This window comes from Lingula anatina, chromosome 1, assembly GCF_051362555.1.
Source record: "Lingula anatina isolate TDL-2025a chromosome 1, LinAna3.0, whole genome shotgun sequence".
In the NCBI taxonomy this organism is placed as follows: domain Eukaryota; kingdom Metazoa; phylum Brachiopoda; class Lingulata; order Lingulida; family Lingulidae; genus Lingula; species Lingula anatina.
In genome coordinates this window covers 11,760,111-11,783,564 of record NC_141767.1, presented here as the reverse complement: position 1 = coordinate 11,783,564, position 23,454 = coordinate 11,760,111, and the positions used below count along the sequence as shown (strand labels likewise).

General features: G+C 35.0%; 2 protein-coding genes and 1 long non-coding RNA gene across 6 annotated transcripts in view; 1 reads left to right on the top strand and 2 right to left on the bottom strand.

Annotated features, from left to right (window-relative positions):
* Nucleotides 1–946: 946 nt before the first annotated feature.
* Nucleotides 947–8,614, bottom strand: LOC106175520 (fructose-2,6-bisphosphatase TIGAR). 3 transcript variants are annotated; one of them, XM_013557568.3, is made up of 6 exons: nt 8,485–8,614; nt 6,120–6,157; nt 5,786–5,904; nt 5,442–5,516; nt 3,741–3,851; nt 947–2,525 (listed from the first exon to the last, which is right to left on the bottom strand). In XM_013557568.3, the coding sequence occupies exons 1-6, from the start codon at nt 8,514–8,516 to the stop codon at nt 1,674–1,676; spliced, it is 1,227 nt and encodes a 408-aa protein (XP_013413022.2). In that variant the 5' UTR covers nt 8,517–8,614; the 3' UTR covers nt 947–1,673. The 3 variants fall into 3 exon arrangements, with proteins under 3 accessions (XP_013413022.2, XP_013413023.2, XP_086856268.1); XM_013557569.3 differs by lacking the exon at nt 8,485–8,614 and adding an exon at nt 8,144–8,335; XM_087000142.1 differs by lacking the exon at nt 5,442–5,516.
* A 39-nt stretch (nt 8,615–8,653) lies between these two features.
* Nucleotides 8,654–23,454, top strand: part of LOC106175504 (EF-hand calcium-binding domain-containing protein 6) — a 25,231-nt gene continuing 10,430 nt past the window's right edge. For both annotated transcript variants that reach the window (XM_024074172.2, XM_086999638.1), the window contains exons 1-17: nt 8,654–8,757; nt 13,091–13,261; nt 13,657–13,825; nt 14,170–14,291; nt 14,470–14,589; nt 15,077–15,180; nt 15,571–15,640; nt 16,088–16,224; nt 16,560–16,684; nt 17,721–17,848; nt 17,998–18,146; nt 18,406–18,516; nt 18,754–18,874; nt 19,097–19,267; nt 19,529–19,603; nt 19,952–20,112; nt 20,412–20,579. In XM_024074172.2, coding sequence (XP_023929940.2) covers nt 13,666–13,825; nt 14,170–14,291; nt 14,470–14,589; nt 15,077–15,180; nt 15,571–15,640; nt 16,088–16,224; nt 16,560–16,684; nt 17,721–17,848; nt 17,998–18,146; nt 18,406–18,516; nt 18,754–18,874; nt 19,097–19,267; nt 19,529–19,603; nt 19,952–20,112; nt 20,412–20,579 — 1,922 coding nt within the window. In that variant the 5' untranslated portion in view covers nt 8,654–8,757; nt 13,091–13,261; nt 13,657–13,665. The remainder of the gene's footprint in view (nt 8,758–13,090; nt 13,262–13,656; nt 13,826–14,169; nt 14,292–14,469; nt 14,590–15,076; nt 15,181–15,570; nt 15,641–16,087; nt 16,225–16,559; nt 16,685–17,720; nt 17,849–17,997; nt 18,147–18,405; nt 18,517–18,753; nt 18,875–19,096; nt 19,268–19,528; nt 19,604–19,951; nt 20,113–20,411; nt 20,580–23,454) is intronic.
* LOC147763979 (uncharacterized) overlaps nt 21,367–23,454 on the bottom strand; it is a 3,092-nt gene continuing 1,004 nt past the window's right edge. The window contains exons 2-3 of the long non-coding RNA XR_015331835.1: nt 22,697–22,789; nt 21,367–22,290 (exon numbers count right to left, since the gene is read on the bottom strand). This is a non-coding gene — a long non-coding RNA (uncharacterized LOC147763979). The remainder of the gene's footprint in view (nt 22,291–22,696; nt 22,790–23,454) is intronic.

Here is a 23,454-nt window from a genome sequence, read left to right as displayed (position 1 = left end):
AGAATAGTAGAAAACATTTTAACAAGATTTAGGACAATTCTAATTTGTTTGATTTTTTTTCTGAAATAACATTTGTCTTCTTGTTTATTTCTTTCACGTGGGACGTACAGGGGTGACAGGAATGCTAGTCCTAGGAAAGGAAGACCGGGGTCTCTTTTAATTATTAGAAGTTCGGGTTAATTGGAGTACTGTGGTTAGTATGTGGGACGTATGTCATATGTACAAAGTAATGGGAAACGGACAACAGCTCCTAGCGGACTACCATTCCTGTCACACCTGCAAATGTATACAGTTACATGATACATTAATTTTTTTTTAGTGTATCCAAACAACATTTCGTTTTTATGACAGGTTCGCACAATACCATGATAGAAATAGTTTGATAAGATGAAATAAAAGAATAGTTATAATATAATTTGATTTTCAGAAAAGTTAACAAATAATGGCAAACACTAAAAAATGTTTACATTAAAGCGCCGCACATCAGCATGGATAAGCATAATATACACGTAACCAACAGATTAGCCAGGCCCCCGCCTCCTTACTAGTAATACCAAAACTGGAGAAAGTTCTGCATTAATTACTAAAAAAAAAAAAAGAGCACTGCATACTGGACTTTTTAAAAGCTAGTGGCTACTTTGCACTTAATCAATGAAGAATATGTTTGTCACAATTTACTATTTGAAAGGGATATAAGGTGTCATATTCTGGAGGCCCTATTTATCTTTTTGTTTTTAACTGTTTGAGTGATCAGTGTCAAGTTCAGGTTGCGTGACTCAATCTTGTCCGGGAGTGCATGCATGTATTAATACCCGTGCTTATCCCTGTATGTCCGGCCCCATAGTTGAACAACCTCATTCTGCAAAGTTTATTTAGACCTGCTGTATATTGCATTCATCACTTAATCAACCTCTACCTCTAATGAATGTACAGAATCTACTTGAGCTTAAATTGAATCTATTTTATTTTCAGTAAGAGTGTATGGATATAGAGACAAGTGTTCTCCAGAAAAGGCTTTTTAAGCCCCTGTATAATAACAACATATATGGAAGTCTATGTAAATAAATAAACAGCTCAGAAGAAATACCATTAGTTAAACAGTATTTAGATAAAATAAATTTTTTCAAAATATCTGACTTCTACAAAATGGGGACTTTTACACCTCACATAAAAAAATTGACCATGATACTGAAACCAAATGGGCATTGCTCATAAACCAATCTATTGAGCCTATGTTTAACAAATGGGACCTTTGAGGCTTTTTTCCTACATTACCTTTAAAGACATAATTCTAGCTAGTTAATAGATGTTACTCATTGCCTTAAGACATTTTTGCTGAACAGAATAACATACAAATATTTCTAATACACTAAAAACATGTTTGTAAATGAACTTATGTTCCTATTCACTAACATCTATATAGCAATGGTTGCCATATTTTATTCTGGTGTGAAATATATTTGCTATAGTCAAAAAGAAGACAATTTTACTTGGCCAAGCAAATTTAGATTAACTGGACTCTTATCAAAACACCTACAACAATAACAAACAAAAATCTAGCAACTAATTCCTTTCCAAGTCCCATACTGTAACCAGACATGATCATGCACAAAATTCCTTATGCTAATTCTTTCATCAGTCAAAGGGAATAGAAGGCCCAGTCAAAGATGACATTATAAATTGCCTTCTGTTTCCGTGTCTAGTTCATAGCCATTTAGGTGGTCTTTATCATGTATAAGCAAGCAGGTTACCTTTGGTTTATCATCGAATTCTGATAGTGTAATAGTGAACCTAGAAAGTCCAGTATTAGGAGAGACCCTCAGTGCATGCCCTCTTCCTCCAAATACTTTACATTCTAGATCATCTACAAAATGGCGGATGAGCTCCTTCAAGCAACCTCCATGAGAAGCTATGAGAACATTAGCAACAATGGGTGGGATGACGTCACCATCATCAAAACTATTTCTGCCTGAGCTGATGCTAGATATCCTTTCCAGTCTATGCTCTACGAGGGGTGACAAGGACACATTGGGGCAGACATAATGCTGCTGGGCTTCTGCATTACTACTGCTGGTAACTAGTGCTTTAATATCCGCATCATCACAGGTTGAATGCTGGAACACTGGTGACCCTGACCTCCCTGGCTGCTGGGGGTCAAGGTCAGGACCATTTGCACTGATTTCTGCAGTTTGTACCTCATTGTCTGTCATACTGGAGCACCCAGATGTAGTACTGGATGTGCTTCCTTTAGTCATAACCAGATCAATCTGAGAATCACAGTTAGGTATGGGTTTGTTGCTGCCTTTGTTTTGAGTCTGCTGGGTGAGTGTAGAGTGTTGTTCAGCTTCATACGGGAAGTCTGACGGGAAAACACTCCCCTCGGGACTATTAGCACCATAGGCTGTGCTGCCGTAACGCCGCCGCTTTATGGTACAAGGCTGGCCCACCATTGGCTCCTCATCCTGGGACTCTCGCTGTATCAACTGGCAAAGTTCTTGGAAGAATAATATCACTCGCTGTCGAACCTTCAATTTAAAACAAAATTAAAGCAGTTTAATTTTAAAAAAGAATATGCTGTAAGAGGTCACAGTTGCATTCTTTTCATGTATTCTTTAAAAATGCAGACTGATTTATCAAAAAAATAGAAATTCTTTTTCACTTCAGCCATATTAGAATCAGTAAGTTGAATTTTTTCAATACAAAACATTAATTCACTTTTACTCTCTTGCAATGATAGTACCATTAAACTTCTAGCATATCACATCACTTCTTGCAATAATGAAAAAGCTGTTACCCTCAATCAGCCACAGCACAGAGCTATGAGACATCATATCCAACTTAATTCAAGTTCAGGGTCTAAGCTTATTATAACTAACCCTTCACAGTAGTATACTACTTGCATATCGCGTCATTTAGGTCATAGTCATTGTAAAAATGTTTCATTGTAATAATTTTGAAATATGTTAATTTTCACATTTCACTTTCACTGTCACAACCTTTACATCATCTTAGCAGTTTTTAAGTGCTAAACCTGTAATAATGGTAACTAAAATGCTGCCACTTTATTTTAAATGGATCTCTGTAAGGCTGTCACTATAATGGGATGCAGCCAAATACAAAACAGAAATCACACATGCACACATTTAAACAATTTTGTGATCAAGTCCCCTTTAGACTTAATTTTAGTCCTTTTGCAAGTTGGAAACCAAATAGATTCTGTTTTAGGCTTCCTAAGAACAAGGCCAAAATAAAGCAACTGTCATGCTGAAAGGGGTAAATGTTTCAAATAATTATTATTTATTTTTTTTAATTGATCTGTTTCATAACTTAAGCATCAAACAAAAGAGAGACCTTTACTTATATTAGAAGCTAATAACATGACCACCAAGTGATGAAGGTTGCGTGCATGGGCACAAAACATTTTCAAGTATGTACCTAATATTACATTTCCAATTGTAATATTTAATTTATATATTACAATTGTAAATGTAATGTGATAGCCGTGAAAATCAAATAACACAAATTATAAATAAAATGCTGGTGTAAGCAGCAAATGTATTTTGTTTCAGTGGTAAATTAAATTGTAAGTACATGAAAAATACTTGGTGGACTGTAGGCAAATATATATGAAGTCATGAAATGTTTTCAAGTAACACATCTGACACTGGCCATCAACTTAAAATAGTGAGGAAACAAGCAAGCAAACATGCACACTCTTTGACAAGGAAGTTACACCTGACCTGTTCTGTGGTTTCTGCCCCTAGCGGTGTGTATGTCACCACCGTCTTTCCTGCTTTCTGGGCCATCTCCTTGTGTTCCTTCACACACTTTCCTTCCATGATGCCAAATTTCTGAAAGTGTATAAGACCCATGCTAGGTTTTTACATCATACACACTTGTCTTAAATATAATATAATATAATGATTCCTTTACACCATTTCACTTGGAAATATCACACAAATGTGTGCCATTTTAATGCCTTGGGGTATCATAATCTTTAAAAGAACATCACAAAATGGAAATAAATAAATAAATAAATAAATAAATAAATATATATATATATATATATATCACTCCAATTTACAGGTTGCCTGTTGCTAGTGATTCAATTAATGTCATGATAAAGTAACTTTTAGCCACAATTACATCAAACAGACCAAAGACTTGGTTAACCACAATTATTGCCAGAGGACTTGTGCCCTCTTCTGTCCCAGTGATTGTGGTTACCTAACACGTGCGGTTAATAGCCCACATCATGTAATGGATATATTGTATGTTGACAAGTTAATGGAGTAGTCAGCATGTTCCCATTTTTATCATTTATATACAGGTAGACAATTAAAACTCAATTACATGATTTTAATCAACAAACACTGCCTTTCTGTGCCAAAACACTGCTTAAGTGACTTTCTATAACATCTTTGGGATGCAGTTTAAACAACCTCCATCTTCTTTTCAATCTGAGTCAGAATTAAGATTATTTCACAGAATAATTACAAGTAAATAGATCAACATGTTTATGCTTCTGCAAATCAATGTGGAAATTTAATAAAATTTGAATAGTTATATAATAATAATAATAATAATTTATTAAGCCAATAAAATACAAATGTATAAAATCGGGAATCTTTTGCCCTGTAGTAGCGCCATTGAAATATAAAGAATGAAAATTAAAATTACATGTTAGAGTTAAAAATAGTTACTGCTGAAGGATAAAAGCTATTTAAAAATCACTTACTACCCTTAAAAGCTAAGGCTGTATTCCCAGAGCTTTTAGATCGATCTATCCCTGCGGGGAGTCTCACTAGATTACTGTCAGATAATCCGGCTTAAATGTCCGTCCCGCCTACTACAAGCTGTAAGGGGGTAATTAACTTTCGTGTTCGCTCGGCTGACAGCTATTTAGCGTGAACCCCCAGGGAGTTAGGTCGATCTAAAGTAGATCGATCTAATCTCTGGAAATGGGGTCTAAGAGTCTCGAATGGCTAGGTAAAAATTTAAAAAGGGTATGGGCTGGATGGGAACTGTCTGTCATTATTGATAATGTTTTCTTTTTAGTCCTGTCTAGATATATAGTATGGACGGGAGTTAGATCTGTTCCAATTACAATCCCTGCAGTTTCGACGATCTTTTCCAACTTGTTCCTCTCCTCCACAGTTGCGCGTCCATACCAAACAGTTACTGAATAAGTTAAAATACTCTCTAAAACACACCTGTAAAAGTTCGTTGGTGGTAATTCACATTTTTGTATATGTATAAGGTATCTAAAAGGTAACTTTTCCTATGCAATACTACATTTATGCACCAAAAGCGTCAACATGACAAAGAAATATTGTAGCAATATGTGGACAGACTGACCAAATGTTGTAACATTTTTCTGGGTCTTATTTTTGTTGCTGATAGGTCATTATAATTATTGTCACTTTTTATATACCCATTACCCTTTCTCTCAGCCTAGCATCTTGGCTGATGGGACATTTGCAAGCTTTGCTGCCTTCCACAATGATTTGGGCAGTCTGAAGTACAAAAAAAATTACTGTTTATAATTCTGTAACTGGCTCATGAGCTTACAACTTTCAGAAACAATATAGGACCACTGGTATCAGCAGACCAGTGAAGGGGGTGGTAATTCACATGCAGTACATGCAGAGTTCCAATATTACAAAAACTCATTTCTTATCTTTTTTTTTTACTTTTTCTTTAGCAGTAAGTGGTTTATGGTTTCTTTAAAATGTCATAAATGGGAGCCTTTGTGCATATATGTAATACATATTGCTGCTGCTACCTGTCTTGCTCTAGAAAGGTCACTGGAGAAGACATGCGTGAAAGGTTCATACTGCAACCTGGAGGCTGCTAACTGGGCCTGCTTCAAACCAACATCTGAAAGCTCTGTATCTGACTGACCTGAAGACAGGAAATGGAAAGTAAACAAAATACTTTTTTTTCAATGGAACTACTCTAACTTAGCATACTTTTTTATATAAATCATAGTTGTTACAGACTGCTTATGTGTAAAATGTATATGTGACAACCAAGATAACAAAACAAAATTAAAATAAATAAAATGTCAATAATAGGAACTCTCAAAAAGTATACAATGCTAAAAAAAGAGATTTTACCTTGGATGATACCCTTCTGGTTAGCAATTGTTTCCCCACTGAAAAGAAACACTGTACATTAACCATGTGAATGTGACAAAAATAATAAATTAATAACAATAATTAAAATTGTGAGCGATATTTGTTATGAAGGTACTAACAATACTTTTATCGTGTTCCACTAAAGCCTGGATAAGGGCAATGCCACTTAATTCTTTTGGCTGCACACCATTGACACATTTATTCTAATAAGAATGCCTTATGAACTGAAAAATATAAAACACAAATATATTTATCATCTACACAAATGGACATAAATGAACTTTCAAATGCTTAGCTATTTAATTTTAATTTAATAAGTATTCTCTACAACTAAATGCTTCACCTATGAAATTACAGGTATCACTTAGCATGTAATAAGGTAGAAGTCACTTAATCACATAGGTCAACAAATACAGTCTATATAACAGGTCATACTTCAAGCTTGGTGGTGCACCACAAGGACCACAAATACACAGTTCTCAAACCAACTCTTGCACTCTATCTCTTTGAAAGCAGAAAAGGTAAAAGAGAGAAACTGTGGATACTATTGTTTCAAAATAAAATACATAAAGGGAGCTTTTTATATTGCAGGCTGGTGGTAAAATAATACTTTCCTTCTAGATTTTTAGCATTCAGAGTCAACTATCATCACAGATAAACAGACTAGCTCTTTAAACTGAAATATATCCTTTTAAATGTATAAATTCCAATTAAGAACTACTATTCTGTTGATGCTTAAAAATCAATATGATTCCTAACGTCAGCACACATGCCAAGACTTGCACATATTAACTTTGGCATATGATCAGGAAAATTTACAGCCCATTTCCACATTCATTTGTATAGAAAACCTTGTAACCTGAGAAAAATGGTGACTGCTTCCACTAGTCTGCAAACTATATATATGTTACATGCAGAAGGCGTAACAAAAGGCCACCGTTAAACAATTTACCAAACAGTATACTGAGCCTTGTTTGTTAGAGGGCAGTGACACAAATGTTAATAAGCTTTATTTTCAAATAAAGGCTCAATTCCTTTTTTCCACCAAGGACACAAGAAAAGGAAAAACCACCACTCCATAGACCCTTCTAAGGCTTAAAGCAACACAGCATGTCAACTTAATTTACTTCTATGCTGGCATATGTACAGCAGCCATGGGTCTAATTTATGTTGGCTTTTTGAAGTCCAATCCAGGCACACAGTTGTTAAAAAATTCCAGGCACATAATGATATTAAGCATCTTAAAATGAAGTAAGGCAATATAACGATTTATCTCTGGGCCTCATCAGTATTTCAGCACAATACAAGCTTTACACAAATGTTGGAATTTTGTGAACAATTTGAAATAACTTTTAAAACAAATGCTTTCATAATTAAACTTATGAACCCAAAATTTTGTGAACAATTAAAATGTTTTACACTCAAACAGTACCTACAAAACTTCAACCTCAATTCCTTTAAACTATTAGACCCTAAATTCAGACATCGCATAATAGTAAAGTGATAAAAATAATTTGACTGTTGAATTAGAGCAAGAAGAATATTAAATCTTACTGATGTGTAGATTGCCCCCCCCCCCAACTAAAAAAAATGCAGCAACCACATCAAAATGTAAAAAAAAAAAAAAAAAAAAGGGAGCAAAAATAAAACAAAATAAAATTACTATAAGAGGAATGGAGATTTGGATAGGCATATCACCGAATATATAGAGGTACATGGTAATTGCAATAAGTTTTTTTTTTTTTGGGAGGGGGGGTGGGGGTGTAATACTATTATACTCTAAAACAGTCTAAGGGAGAAATCACTTACATGAGTTGAAACATGTTAATTATAAGAATTTACTTTATGGTGTGGGTCATAAGATTTAAGTTACTGTTTCTGCACTGTATGCAGGATCTATGCATTGTAGTTTGTACTTGTCTTAGGCCCACGCAGATGTACATGTACCGTACGTGAGGTTGTACAATAAAAAGGGTAGATTTCAACTTCATGTGTGCACTTACCCCATTTATTGTGCATGCAACAGTATGTGCGCGATTTTTTCCGAGCAACATATACAACCCTTCACTTCTCTTTCCTTAGAAACTCTTTTCTACCATTACCCCCACACCCACCCAGCGCTTCATGACGGCACGAGGCACCAGGCCGGATATTCCTTTTTTACAGTGGGCGTACGCCCTTGACCCACTGACACCTGGTTAACATTACAAGTAGCCTGGTCGGGCAGCAGCACGGTCCACATTTTTCGGACCTTCTCCGGTAAAGAAAATAGCGACCAAGCCTGCATGTTTCAGTAGATTTTCGTGCAACATATTGCAAAATACTCTTAGCACGATATACTTACTGCCTGATGACCGTCAGGGTAAACACAACCATGGTCCAATGTGGAAAGATTGCAGCGGTCCTGGAGCTGTCTCATTTTATGGTGGTGGAAGTGCAGGCATCCATATTAAACGGTCGTTCTCATTGGTTGGAGGATGAAACATGGACCAATAAAAAGATGTGTAACAAATATTTTACAAGAATTTTCTTTCGTCTTCTCTGTCTTGCGACAGAGGTTGACATTGATTAGCAGGGGCAGGTAGATTACCCAGGGTTGCAGTTGTTGTATCCCAAGGTAAAAATAACAATTGCAGAATAAACAGTTTCTTGAAAATTTTTAGTGGGGAAATGACAATGCCATAATATTATGTAATTTCGATTTAAATATCCCATTAAATCACTGAGGGTCCCATTGGAGGGGTAGTGAGTGATCACTGTTCACGGGAAATGAAACAATCCATTCACAAACCACAGTAAATGGAACTTTATTCCTATCTCACTGATAATGCGAGTCAATAACCCTGGAAAATCACAAATCAACGGGTATAATGACTTCGTTTCAGGAAGGACGAGCAATAAAAAAGCCGCATTCAGGAGTCGCAGGAATTGGGTGTTCCACGGATCACCCTAAGTAATAATGATAATTTCACTCATCTTGGGAAATAAAAAGTGGCTTTCACGGATAACGAAAATACCCAGTGGGACCCTCATCGTTGTTAACGTTAGTTGATCTTACGTGAGGCGTAATTATTCAAGATTTGAGGCAGTCAGGGGCTAGAAAAGACGCTGAAATACACTGCTAATTTAAAACAGGGCCGTGCCTCAGTGGTTTGGAGTGGTGTGCCACGTACTTTAATCTATAATTGTAACAGGCCTCTTTACCCCCTTTATAACTGTTGATCCACCAAGTTTTTGTTTTCCATGACGCTGGTAAATTTGACCATATTGGGGGGTACAAAACAAAATTGTGATACAAAACAACAATTTCATTTGCTATTAAAATAGCCACAGGGGCGGCTCCAGGATAAATTAAGGGGAGGGGGGCGCAGATGTAAAGTCGACCCTCCCCCTTCCCTTTGGGGTGGGGTTCTGGGGCTGCATAAGAGCCCCGAACATTTTTGGAATTTTAGAGAGCGAACGGTGCCATTTCGTACGGTTTAGAACTAAGATTCAGCTAGGCAAAATTTTAATTTCAAGAGGGGATTGAAGGTGTGATTTTTTCAGAAATCGAAGGGGGAGGGTCAGGATTCCCCTGACCCCACCCCCCTAAATCCGCCACTGAGCCAGTCCATTTTAAAAGATGATGTATGAGAATAATTAATTTCAGTGCATTTACCTGGATGATTTCCTTTACAGGCCTTTGCAATTAGCCACTGTGTTACTGGTTACGAAAGTGTCAATCCTTACAGTATATGTGGTGGTTAAATAAATGTTTTTTTTTTTTTTTTTTCAAATGCGGTACGCTAGGAAGACATGGAAGATGTGCAGCACTAAGAAGTTATTAAATGTAAAATAATCATCATTATTATAAGATTTCCACAAACTGTGATTTAATCACATGGTGCTGGTAAAGCCAGAGGGAATACGGTGGGGGCGATGTTATCAAGGCTTTGGCTTCGGTCCCATGGCTTCTTTTGGCCTGTAAACATGTATTAATATTCAAGCCCGGGAGGACAGCATAAACACTTGCTTGTCGACTTTTAGGTAGAGAAGACACTGGTGTCACCAGTATTTATATAAGCAGCTTCGCGTGATATGTTTAAATACAAATTAGATGTGCAATTTTCTGATACGAAATTTGTCAAAATAGCATGGAAAGCAGTGCGCAAAGTTTCAAAATTTTATTATTAAATTGAATAGCAAACAGTAATAAAGATATGTTATTTGACCATTTATAAGGTCGCTTTATTTATGTCAACCCCTTTTTCCAGTTTTACTTGTTATTAACTAATCACTTTAGATAAATAAAATTTACAGGTTTTGAAAAACGCATACACAAATCTTATAGGAGCTAGGGGACCAAATTTTGTCTTGATCAACAACTTCGTCTTTAGTCACGTATGCACAACCTATAGCCTGCAACGGTTGCTCCCTCCTCTGTTCATCTTTGGGAATTAAAAAAATCCTGTCAGATTTTTAAAATGTGTTGGCAGTGCGGTCTGGTACACGGCAAGCTTTCACCATTTTGCTTTTGTACGTGCATCACCGGTGTATGACTGACTCAGAGAAAAACACTACTGGTATAATCCAGCCTAAAGTTTACCCGTTACATTTGCCAGTAATGCAACATCAGCAGTTATTAGTACAATTAACACCTTCTTTGATAAAATAAGTTGCTGAGGACGTTTTCTTCCAGGAGATGTGAATATTATGCTCATCCAGGTAAACAAATGAGTCTTTGCAATCTATTGCTGTAAGACTCCCAATCACAGATAGCGAACGGCAGTTAAGGACGATTTTATCACTTAGCCAGGTGTGCAGCGGCTAATTACAAAGGCCGATGTAACGAAACTAAGGATCCGTGTAACGGAGAGTCCGCCCTCCATGTAGTTATTATGGTTAGGGTTAGCCTGACCTAAGTGGGTCAAAATCTAGGGCGAGGCTTATCTGTACAAATGAATGGGAAGCGGACTCTCTGTCATGGGGGACTCTGTCACGTTACAAGACCGTAAGAACTCCGATGTAGGCTATAATATAGATAAATTAACTTTATAATATTAGGCACTGAGACTCAGATCCGGTGTATTAATGGCCTGTAGATATGATTTTTAAAAACCAGAATTGCTATAAGAGTATGATTTTATCTTCTCAAAATCTCAGAGATATACATCGATCTTTTATTATTCTGAATAACTATCTAGCTCAAAACAGTCTATATGGCAAGTTTCAATCAGCTTATAGAGAAGGACATAGCACAGAAACAGCTCTCCTAAGGGTTCATAATGACATCATGCTTTCTTTAGACAAACAAAAAGATGTTATTTTAGTCCTTTTAGATCTGTCTGCTGCATTCGACACCATTGACCACAACATACTTCTGCACAGACTACAGTACCGATTTGGAGTAAAAGATTTAGCACTTAATTGGTTAACCTCATATCTAAAAGATCGAACACAAAAGGTGTCAATTGAGTCGTTGCTATCAGAGCCCACTATTTTAGAGTATGTGTCCCTCAGGGGTCTGTGCTAGGTCCATTGCTCTTTTCATTGTATATGCTACCAGTAGAAGACATTATAGTTAAACATGGTCTCAACACTGTCATTTTTGCTGATGACACTCAAATTTATGTCACAAGTGAAAGTAATCGCTCCATGGCTATCACCTCAATAGAAACTTGTCTAGTTGAGATCCGAAATTGGATGAAAACAAACATGCTAGCACTAAATGATGGAAAAACTGAACTAATATGGTTTACATCAAGGTCTAAGTCAGACAGGGGAAATGCAATGAAATCTGATATTTGTATCGGTGGTGTCAACATCAATCCATCTAGCTATGTGAAAGATTTAGGTGTCGCCTTTGATCAGTATGCAACTATGGATAGACGGATCTCTGAAATTTGCAAATCGGCATCATACTCACTTTGGCGAATTAGTAAGATACGTGACTTACTGGACAAAACTTCAACTGAAAAACTAGTCCATGCTTTCATTACTTCTAAGCTTGATTATTGCAACAGTCTCTTATATGGTTTAGGCAAAAATCATCTGAACAAACTTCAATTAATTCAAAATTCTGCAGCTAGGCTGGTAACTAAAATGGGATGGAATAGCCGAGAGCATATAACACCTGTTTTGATGGAACTTCACTGGCTTCCAGAAAGAGAGAGAATTTTATTTAAAATTTTATGTGTCATTTTTAAAGCAGTCACTGAGAATAAACCACTTTATATCTCAGAACTTATGAAGCAACATCAGCATGGAAGAGTTACCAGGTTTTCAACTTTTAGTCATTTACTTTTAGAACACAGTGTCTTAGAGAAAAAAGCTGGTAAATTTTACGGTGAAAGGGCATTTATGATATATGCACCCAAAGTTTGGAACACTTTACCCTCTGAAATACGAGCAGCAGGTGACATAGATACTTTTAAAAAGCTTTTGAAAACTCATATTTTTAGAATAGCCTATCAGTAGCTATCATATAGTTAATTTTAGTTTTTAATAAGGTGTACTGTAATTTTATGATTAATTTTAAATGTTGTCACTTTAGGTTCTTATCATTTTAGAATATGAATAATTGGTTCTTTAAATTAGTTCTTAGTCCTTTAAAATTGTAATGTGTTCTTATATTAGTATTGTGTTATTTAGCTCTTTTAAGTGAATGTTGTAAGGCGCATTGAGATTTTTAATGGAATGCGCCATAGAAAAATAAATTATTATTATTATTATTATTATTATTAAATACGGCGATATATAAATCTAAGGCAAAAGTGGCGTCACATGGTATTCATGTATTCAAGACAGCACAGAAAGGAGGCGATCAAAGAATTTAAATATAACCCACTATATTCTTGTGATTAAAATTGCATAAGCATTAATGAGATATTTAAAGCTGTATATCAGTTATTATTAAACATTAATTTAGGAATGCACAACATTAAACTTGGATTATGGCTTTTCTTGGCAAGACGACCACATGACAATATGGCAACGACCTCCATTCATGAATCGATTACATAGCAACGTGCACTACCATAACACGCAAGGAGCGTGAGGATGGTTGTTTCACTACTGATGATGACAGGGAACAACTTTTGAAGTTCCCGGTGTATCAGACAATATATTAATTCAAACTGCAGGTAAGTCTTGTGTTTGAAAAAAGTACATTAAAATTCAAATGAACTGATTGATTAAAATATTAATGATATTAATAATTATAGGGTACTCTCTCGACAAGTAAGTATTATTAATAATATAATATAAATGTGTGTAATAATACACATATAAATGTATGTAATCCTAAAGTTTTGATAAGATCTCGAAAGATGCGCATTTTGATACTTAATTTAAAATTGGTGTCGCTTCCATGCATTAAAAAAAAATCTAAATCATAATTCTGCTGCTGCCACTTTACAATGTAGCCACAGCCTTTGCCTATACATGTATGTTTACTGCTGGATCTTACACATTCAGTTTTATAAAAGTATATCACTCATTAAATGCCAGTTCAACATTTTTCATTTCTTCATTTTAGAATTGAGTCATGGCTGCGAGCGCAGTTATGCCAGGATTGCGCCCTGCAACACAAGGGGCAACTTTTACTGAGAGACCAGCACTGCCACTGAGGACAGGCACCCAACTGAAGGTGATACCCCAGGGTCGCCATGCTCTAGAACAGCAGAAACCTGATGTACAAACAGTTGGTAAGATGTTGATTTCTGTTATAAATCAGAGATTCAACAAGGGTTTATCTGCATATTGATGGTGTCTTTTTTTTTTTTCAAAAACTCTTATCAAACATTCACAAAGTTAGGCAGCATCAAATCCAGTGTACCAGTAAATATGTTTTCCTTTATACAAACATCCAATGTATTACATACATTGTAACTTCATATGGACTGTTAAACTACAACTTGAAATGATTTTAGAGATATGTCTATATTAAAGTTTGTGGGGTTTTTTGACTGCAATTTATTGTGAAGAATGACATATGTGACTTATGTCATTATATTTGTACACATTTGCTAATTACAATTGAATATTTCAGGCACCCAAGGAAATAATTCAGCCACGTCTGCTATGACAAATGCTAACCCTAGTTTATCAGTTATTGAAGTGGAATCCTTGCTCAGGGAAAAAGTCAAGACTAAATATGATGCATTGCACCAGGTAAAAAAAGCACTGAAACAATACTGCCTTTTGAGTGCAAGATAATTGCTAGTAACTTGAAATGTTTGTTTTAACAAACTTAAAAGTCCTTATAGTTTAATAGGTTTTTCAAAAGTAATTTAGCTGTAAAACAATTATATTTAATGTAAGTCATTAATTCTCTGTGTTTAATCTACAGGCCTTCCAGAATTATGATATAGATCAGAGTCTAGCAGTTACCAAGGGCGAGTTCAGGAGAGTTTTGGAGTCTTTCTGTTTTCCCTTGACAACAGAACAATTTAATGGAATCATCGCCAAGGTAATATACACAGGGGCGGATTTAGGCCGTCTTCTGGGTCTTCTGGAAGATGGTCAGATTTTTAAGTTAACATCATGTGACGGGTAGGTCTATCTAATTTTTTCTGTCGGAAGACGGTCAAAATGGAGGATGGATCAACAAAGATAATCTGGAAGACTGTCAGAAAATATCTCTGGATCCGCCCCTGATACATGTACATTAACTGTTCTTGTTGTCAGATTCTCTGACTATCTAAATGACATGATCAGTTTACAATTTGTCATTTTCTCTGATGAGAAGTCATAAGGAACAAAAGTTAATTTCTGTAAGAATAAGTGCTTCAATGTGTTATACATTTTGAAAGTTTTTGTAAAAAAAATCACTTAAGTTAATTATCTTAACTGAAGAATTCTGTAGTTACTAACAGTAGTACTAACAGTAAAACAAAAATTTTCTTATTATTATTACGCATATGCATTATTATTCATTACTTCTTTTTTCTATTAAGGTTGAACTAAGCAGAAATGGCACTGTTAAATACTGTGATTTCCTTGATAAGTTCCATGGACATGAGCCAATGAAATCAGAGAAATGGATCAGTGGAACACATAAGTAAGCAGATTCTATACTGATACATGAACATGCATAGAAAATTTATGTTAGTTTTTGTAGACATAAGATTTATGATATTCTTTTCACCTCGGTAACTTCAGTAAACTTCACAGGGGATCATTCAGGGGTTTTTTTATACCTTTATAATATCTGATGACCTTGAGTGTATTCAGAACAGTAGATCTGAGGATCTTCTGATCCATGGATCAAATATGGTGGACCCCACATGAAAGAAGAATTAGGGGGCTTCCTTTTGAGTGGGGTTGCCCATATTTTAGGCCGTGGATCTGTTAGTTCATAGATCATCTTGTTCTGAATGTGCTCTTAAATGTGAACTACTTTAAGAAAGTATGGTAATATGCTCTTGACTTAATTTTTTTCTTATTGTAGATATATGCAAACTCAAGGCCCCAAGGAGCATATGAATATAGACCAATTAGAGAAAATGTTGAGGGACAAGGTTGGTTGTCTGTCTGTGCTCTATTAATTACTATTACCAAAGTTGTACACACACTGCATGATATCATTTGGTAAAGTAAAGCTTGTCCACTCCTAACCATAACTACATCATGTATGTGGAAAAAAATGAAACACTTAATTCTATGTAAAAATTCTCTAGATTAACATTAATACTTAGACTGACCCCAAAATAAACTGTCCAGACCCCTGTAGCGGGGGATGGGGCACTTTGGCTCCTTTCAATATCCGGCTATGATCCTGGCATTGATTAATGTACCTGTAACTAAGCCAATTTTTAAACACGATGAACAAAAATATTAGGACAGCAAAACTAATGAGCTTTTTAAGATACTCGTTTGTGTGAGTGTTCATTTGGTAGGGTGGTGAGGAATAAAGCTCCTTGTATATTCAATCTATCCAAAGTCAAATTGTATCTTTTTTTTTCCAGCTTGTGCCAAATGTGAGAAACATTGTTAAATCCTTCCATCTCTTTGATTATAACAGAGATGGCAAGGTACAACGTCATGACCTCAGGAAAGTCCTGGAGAATTACTGCTTCAAAATAACTGATCAGCAGTTTGACAAGTATGTTTCATAGAAAACAAATTAAGGCATTTTTAGATTGGTCGAAGTTGTAAAATAAATCAACATGTTATTGAGCTTTTAAACTAAGACATAAACTTGCATTTTGTTATGGGCCCTCTGTCAATTTTAGTTAGTACTGTAAAAACAGAATAATACTTTTATTTATTGATTGACTTGCTAATAAAATTGATTAACTTTGTTGTGTCAATTAAATTTTTGAACCTTCAACCAAATTTATGCAATGAACATAATATAATATTGAAATTCACAGCCAAAAAATGCCTTGCCATTTGCCTTTGTGCTAGATTTTCACAGTATATAATTTGATTAATCAGGCTTTGGCAGAGGTATGACTACCATCACAGTGGCTTGGTGGATTATATTGACTTTCTGCGGAGGTTGGGTGTCAGAGTGGAGAATACAACCACAAAACCACAGGAGCCACAGGGTACAAAAGGAGGTATGGCATCGATAACACACACACTCACACACACACACACACACACACACTTTGTACCTATATTACAGATTTAAAGACAGCCAGACAAATGGATATCTAACTATTTAAGAGACAGACAGACAGATGGATGGATGGACAGAGAGACAGACGTACATGCATACAGACACAAACAGGCAGGCAGGCAGACAAGAAGAGACAGATAAAGGCAGACAGAGAGGGATAGTCAAACAGACATAGTTAATTTTTGAAAAATGTTTTATTATGTTATGCATATATAATTGTGAAGTTGAAACATAAAAAATCCACTAAAGGATATTGTTACCCTTTATTATAAATCAGATGCCAAAAATGAGTCTATTCCTGCATCTAATTTTTCAATAATGCCTTTTTCTTTGTGCTGATTTAAAACAATGAAAAAACTCTTGAAAATATAAAATATTGGCGTTTATAATTTTTCGTTGCAATGAATAAGCATAAGCAACTCAAAGCTTTAATCCTCAGTTTCATACCTTTCTATTTTGAGGTGTGTGGGGTGTAACTTCCTCTCTGAATGAGATTTTATTACAAAAATTGGCAGAGTTGACCAGGAATGTATAGGCTACAATCCCATGGCATTATTTTGGTTTAAATGAAGTGAAGTTATGAGCCCCTAATTACATATTTTCATTAAACAAAGGCATTATTTTGCCTTATCAACGATAAAATCTGAACTGAGACTTTTAAGAAACATTGCTGGCAGGATTTTGGACTACTAAATGGTGCCATTAAATTGGCAATGAAATGATGATCTTGGGTGCTCAGGTAAAAGAGAAATTTAAGAAACTGATTTTTCAGTTTTTACCCCAAAATCACAATTATGACGTCACTTGTAACATGACATATGTATAAATTAATTAATTTAGTCACTGAACCCTGAAGATTTATTTATTACCCAAAAGGATGCATGTAAGGCAGTAAATAAGAAGGTCTGGGTGAAGGGTGACAATATTCTTAATCAGTTATAATGTTAAATGACATTTTTGTATTTTTCTTACAGCTATGGTCTGGGATCAAGCACCTTTGAAGCCCAAACTAGAAGAATACAGGAGAAAAATCTTTGAAGATAGGGATAATGCATTAAAGGGACTTAATTTTGACCAAATAGAAATAGAGTTCAGGAAAAAGGTACTAGTTGTTTAAGATACACTGTTCTGTTCTTTTTTATATTCCTTTTGTACTTTTAAACATTTTTGAATTGAAAGATAATTACACAAAATATATACTGCTGGTAATTATTATTACCATTTTAACCTTTTCTTTTGAATTTTTTTCAGATGAGAAGCAATTATGGCAATTTAAAAAGAGCCTTCCTAGCATTTGATGCAGAGAAAAATGGATTTGTTGATTTAGAAGATCTAAAATCAATCTTAATCAGTTTCACTGTTCCCATGTCTGACCAGCTCTTTCAACAACTCATGGAAAGGTATTTTACATGTTGTTCAGACTTGTCATGCTAAGTATAGAATCTATTATTTTAAAGATGCCTACACAATGTTTTGAAGGTAAAGAGTTTGTTTATTTGGTTCTATTCAGAAATTTGATGTGAATAATTATTAAAAATTATAGGCCTAAAGACAGTTATACAGTTGTGAAGTTAGAAATATGTGAATACTAAAAACAGTGTGCAGTTGAAAGCTCATTTTTCATTGTCTTTAATTGTGTGCAATTATTCTTTTATTCAGGTGTCTTGTCAAGGCTTCAGGTAAAATTCAGTGGGAGTGGTTTTTGGACAAGTTTCAAGATCCTCAGGGCTCTGGCAATGGACAAACTGTGCCAATGAGAGTAAATCATAAGTAAGTGCCATACAGGGTTATTCAAAATTGGTAGGCACATTTTTTAAGAGAGAGAGACTGCCTGTAGTTCTTTTATTAACAAGTTAAATAAACTATTGTATTGTAGGTTTAGTCCTTAATGAAACATACATTTATTCTGAACATGTGTGCATATGCTATTTCAGTTGAGACTTCAACAAACACAGCAAAAATTCTTAGAAAAACTTGTCTTATGACAGCTGATTGCATCTTTTAAAGGTACTTCCCAATTCGTGAAACTAAAGAAACGATGGATGCTGATGGAATCTTATCTCTTCTTCGTAACAAGATTGAAAATGGTTACAGCAGCTTTAAGAATGCATTTTTGCAAATTGATCAGGTAAATACTAATATTAACAGTGAAATAAGGACAAGAGTAAAAATATTAAAAGAGTCAGCTATTAAGTAAAAAGAAAATAATTAATTACCAACTTGAAAAGAAGTAAAAAAAAATTGGGGGGGGGGGGGGGCGCATTTAATCTAATTGCTAAGAAATTATGTTTTATACCCTGAAAAGATATTGGATTGTTGATTAATCATTATGTTTATCATTATGTTTTAGAATCGTGATGGCAGAATAACAAGAAAGGAGTTCAAAAAAATTATCAAGAATTTCAAAATCAAGTTGAGCAACGATGAGTTCCAACTGATGTGTGATAGACTTGACCCCAACAAAACTAACTACATCTCATATCTAAAATTCCTACAGTTATTCGAACCAAGAGAAACTAAGGTAAGTAAAGGCAACTTAACATAGATTAACAATTTATCATCATTTTTTGTGTTTGCATGGATTTAATAAATTAAATACATGTCACATAATTACAAATGATTCAAGTTAAAATGGTTTTTGTGGTGTGCTCTTAAGGGAAGTCATTTATCACTAACTGTAAGAAAAAACAATTTCTGAACCTTCTTATTATTTCTTATTTATTTATTTATATTATTATTATTATTATTATTATTATTATTATTATTTTGTTGACTTTTGCAGGAGGGTCACAAATGGCTAAATTCTGTTCACAGATTCAACAACCATCCTAGACCTACAATATTGGCTTGGGAAACAGTAAGTTTTTTCTTTTTCCTTTTTGCCCTTGGTGCACATTATTCAAAAAGGGTGTATCTGTTCATGCTTACACATACTGTAAATGAAGCCTCCATTTCAAACTCATCATACAGTGCACCATATTTACTACCAATACTTGCCCTTTTGCATTTAGGTCTCAGGTTTTTACATTTTTCTGTAGACTTAATTGTAGAAGAGTTACTTTCACTAGCACTTTCAGGCTTTATATATCCGCGAGTACATGTACATCAGAGGCAGACATGTACCATACATGTACATGGATATACTGTGCATTCAACCTGCTATGTTGCACTTTCATGTACTATATGTGTGTATTATTTTCTTTAGGTGGAGGAGATCCTGCGTGACAAGGCCACAGACAACTGGCGTCCTATCTCTGTGGCACTGGTTGCGTATGATGAGAGGGGAGATGGTATGATACAAGATGGACAACTTCGCAGGATTTTGGACAAGTTCTGTTTGCCTGTGTCAGAGGAACATTTTGCAAAGTAAGTATGGTAACTTTATCTTAAGCAAGAAATGATATATATTAGATTTTCACTTTTGAAAATAAATGAGATTGTAAATTGCAGTATGTACCTGAAGGATCAAAAGTACTGTGAGTCAAATAATGGTTAATTGCACAGCTACGTCTAAACGCTATGCTTTTTTGCTAGACCTTAATTTTTTTTATTCTTGATCCTAGACATAAGTCAGTGTTAGGTGGAAATTGTGCTCAGTGATACAATAAATGTGTGAAGACAGAGGATATGTTGTAATTAATATTGTAATTTCTCTATTTCTGTAGCATGCTGAGTAGGTGTGAGAGCCATGCCAATGACAAGGTGAACTATGTTGAGTTCATGATCCGTTTGGGTGTTGATGTGAAGCCAGGGGATGTTGTGGGACTCAGCACTCAAATCACTGAGGGCAGTAAGCAGGAGGAACTCAGGCGTGCAACTGACCTGCAGGAAAGGTATGTAAACTATTGATACATGTACATGTCTGCTCAAACAAGGAGTTATAACAGAAGGAGATTACACGCAAGCCTTTCTATTGTCCGATGTCTGTTACGGTGGGCGGAGCTAGCTACCGGGGGCCTCCGGTCTCAAGGTTTCGTCTGCGTCGCTCTCCTCAGCTTGGAGATAAATTTCATATGCGTTATTTCACGTTAGAATTCGAGATCAGTAATGTCAAAGCGCCGCTGTATGCTGACGATTTTTTTCACAGGTAATTATTTGGACGATGTGCTGGAAGGGAACGATATCATAGAAAGCGATTATAAGGTGGTGACTGAGGATGGTCGCCATGAGCTTTTTTTAGTCGGTGATAGATGGCTTTTTTATGGCACAACCCGGTGAAAAATCACGAAGGAGAAGTCAAAAGAAAATGTCCCAACTGTGGTTTGTGAAAATGACGTTCAAGTGAACGTCTGTCCTCACTGCCAAAGGACATAATATTAATACATTAACGTTTGGACCCTCCTGCCCTTGGGTCCCATAAACATATACATTGTGACAGTGCCTACGCTTTGTGTCTGGTTTTAAATTTCTTAAAGTATTTTTTCTCTCACTCGGTATAATTTTAATATTATAATGCATTTAATTAAAATTTTAATCCAAGGTTGAGGCAATGCCACGACACGTCAGTTTACTGAATACTCGTTATAAATTTCTTTATCTTGGAAATTTCCCTTTTTTTCAGGATTATTTGACACGTACTAACACTGTTCATATTTGTCGGTAAACAAGTGCACAGTGCTATACATTAAGAATAATTTTTATTCATTCAGAAATATATTTATGTACAAAATATATCAGAAATTTTAGTATTCACTGAGCTCTTTAAAGTGAAACAAATAAAGATGAGAATATTGAATTTCAAACTATTATTTACTATATTAACTTAAAATATCTTTTAAGTCAACTCTATACTCATGCAAGCACTCTATACTCATGAAAGTAGAATCTGTGAGTAAAACCATTTTATTATATCAATAGAAGAACAAAAACAAAAATTTTACACATAAGCAGTAATAAATGAAGTCATAAAGAATGATTAAGTTGCTACAGTTTTCCAGTTTTATGCAGTCTATGATGGCATTTTTTTCAACCGTGCAAATAGAAATAATTATATTCTTTTTTATCTGACTTGCTGATACCAGTCTGTGCCAGATACTATTCCACTTACAGGCCAGCAAGGTCTGAGAATCTAATGGGCCGAATGAAATAAAAAATCCTAGAAGATAAAGTGGTTAATTCTTACAAATAGGATGAAAAACATGGGATTTTCAAAAGGTTATTATAGATCAAGACAACACTTAGTAAGAACATTTATAAAATGTAACAGCTGAAAAAATTAACTGGTAAGTAAGCAGTAAGTGACTGCTTTAAAGAAATTTCACTGAAACAGAAATTTCACTGGCAATCAACAATTTATATATAGGTTTTGAATTTTTTTCCACGTAACAGTAACATAAAATTTATGTCCACTTTTGCAATGTATAGAGTCAGTTAGGTGACTGAAAATATTTTAAAATGTCATAAAGGAGCACTATTAATTTAATGCAATCTCTGTTGGCCAGTCTTATCCAGTTTCTTCTCCAAAAAGGACAACTCAAGTGAGAATTTCTTCAGGGCCTTTTCTTCTGCCTTGCTAATGCCATGCCACTCAGAAAAGAGAGAAACCTGTAGGTTAGAAAAAAAAACATAATAATAGCATTATGAACTACTAGTATCCATGTAGACATTATGGAATTATGCAGTGAAGTTTAATGTGTCTTGTTATGACTTGACTGAAATAATGTTCACCACATAAATGAACAATTTACAACTAAATTCATATAGAACATCAAGATTCATGATCACAAGCTAATAACCCCAAGAAATTGAAAGAAATTGTACTTATTACAAGAAATTATTTAAATCCGCCCTGGTCCCTACTCTTCTGACAGGACAAAAAGGGGATTTCAGAGAGGCTGGTTGCTAAAAGGAAAATGCCCAAGGTTGTTGTATTTTGAAAAAAAAATTAAAAAGGGTACTGTTGTTAGTGAATGTTTAATGCATCTTAGGCATTATGACAAAAGTAACTTACCCCAGACACACTGACCTCCTTTTTTCATTGACATATTTTAATTTTTTCCAGCCTGACCATAATTCATATATTCAATGCAGCCTTCTCCCATATCTATAATAGAAAAAAAAACTTGAGTAGTGTTAAGATATGCATGTCAAATTCATTATCAATTTTGAGAGAATTTCTGTTTCAACACTACAAGATGAAATATTTAATTTCAAGTAATGAATAAACCTTAATAGAGTTCTATTCTTTTGTAACCACCAAGGCAAAGCTTCTTTCTTAAAATGAACTGAAACATCCAAGCTTGCCACCTAACATGCCAAAGTAGTGAAGTATAATTTAAGTAGAGAAGCAAGTACCCCTTAATTACAGAGGTGTCTTACACAATAAAGTGTGTCTTACACACCTCGACTCAAAGAGAGATGTGTAGTGAGATAACAGGTAAAGTAATTGGTGGAGCCTAGGTGAACTTAAAACCTTAAGACTTTAAATTAAGAAGCACCAGGATTCATGTGTGTTCTTTTTTCAAAGGTTTAATATGAATTAAAACATATATATGTAAAAAGAAGACTAAATAAGTTAAAAATAACTATACCAAAGACACTGTGAAGTCAAACTTCCTGTTAGACCGCCATGATGGAAAATGCTGGGTGGAGGCAAAATTTTCCAGTCAAAAAAACTGAGCACTTTACTTTAACAACAAAGTTACCACTCCAAAGCCACCCACCATGGTGAGAAGAAAAATGATGACCAACTGTCATGATAAGTCTTTT

Excerpts from the sequence above, each read along its gene's own strand:
- LOC106175520 (XM_013557568.3), bottom strand. The coding sequence starts at position 8,516 with ATGGTTGTGTTTACCCTGACGGTCATCAGGCA. Across the intron at positions 5,905-6,119 it reads CCAGAAGGGTATCATCCAAG|GTCAGTCAGATACAGAGCTT; the intron begins GTAAAATCTCTT and ends TCCTGTCTTCAG. Across the intron at positions 3,852-5,441 it reads ATGCTAGGCTGAGAGAAAGG|AAATTTGGCATCATGGAAGG; the intron begins GTAATGGGTATA and ends ATACACTTTCAG.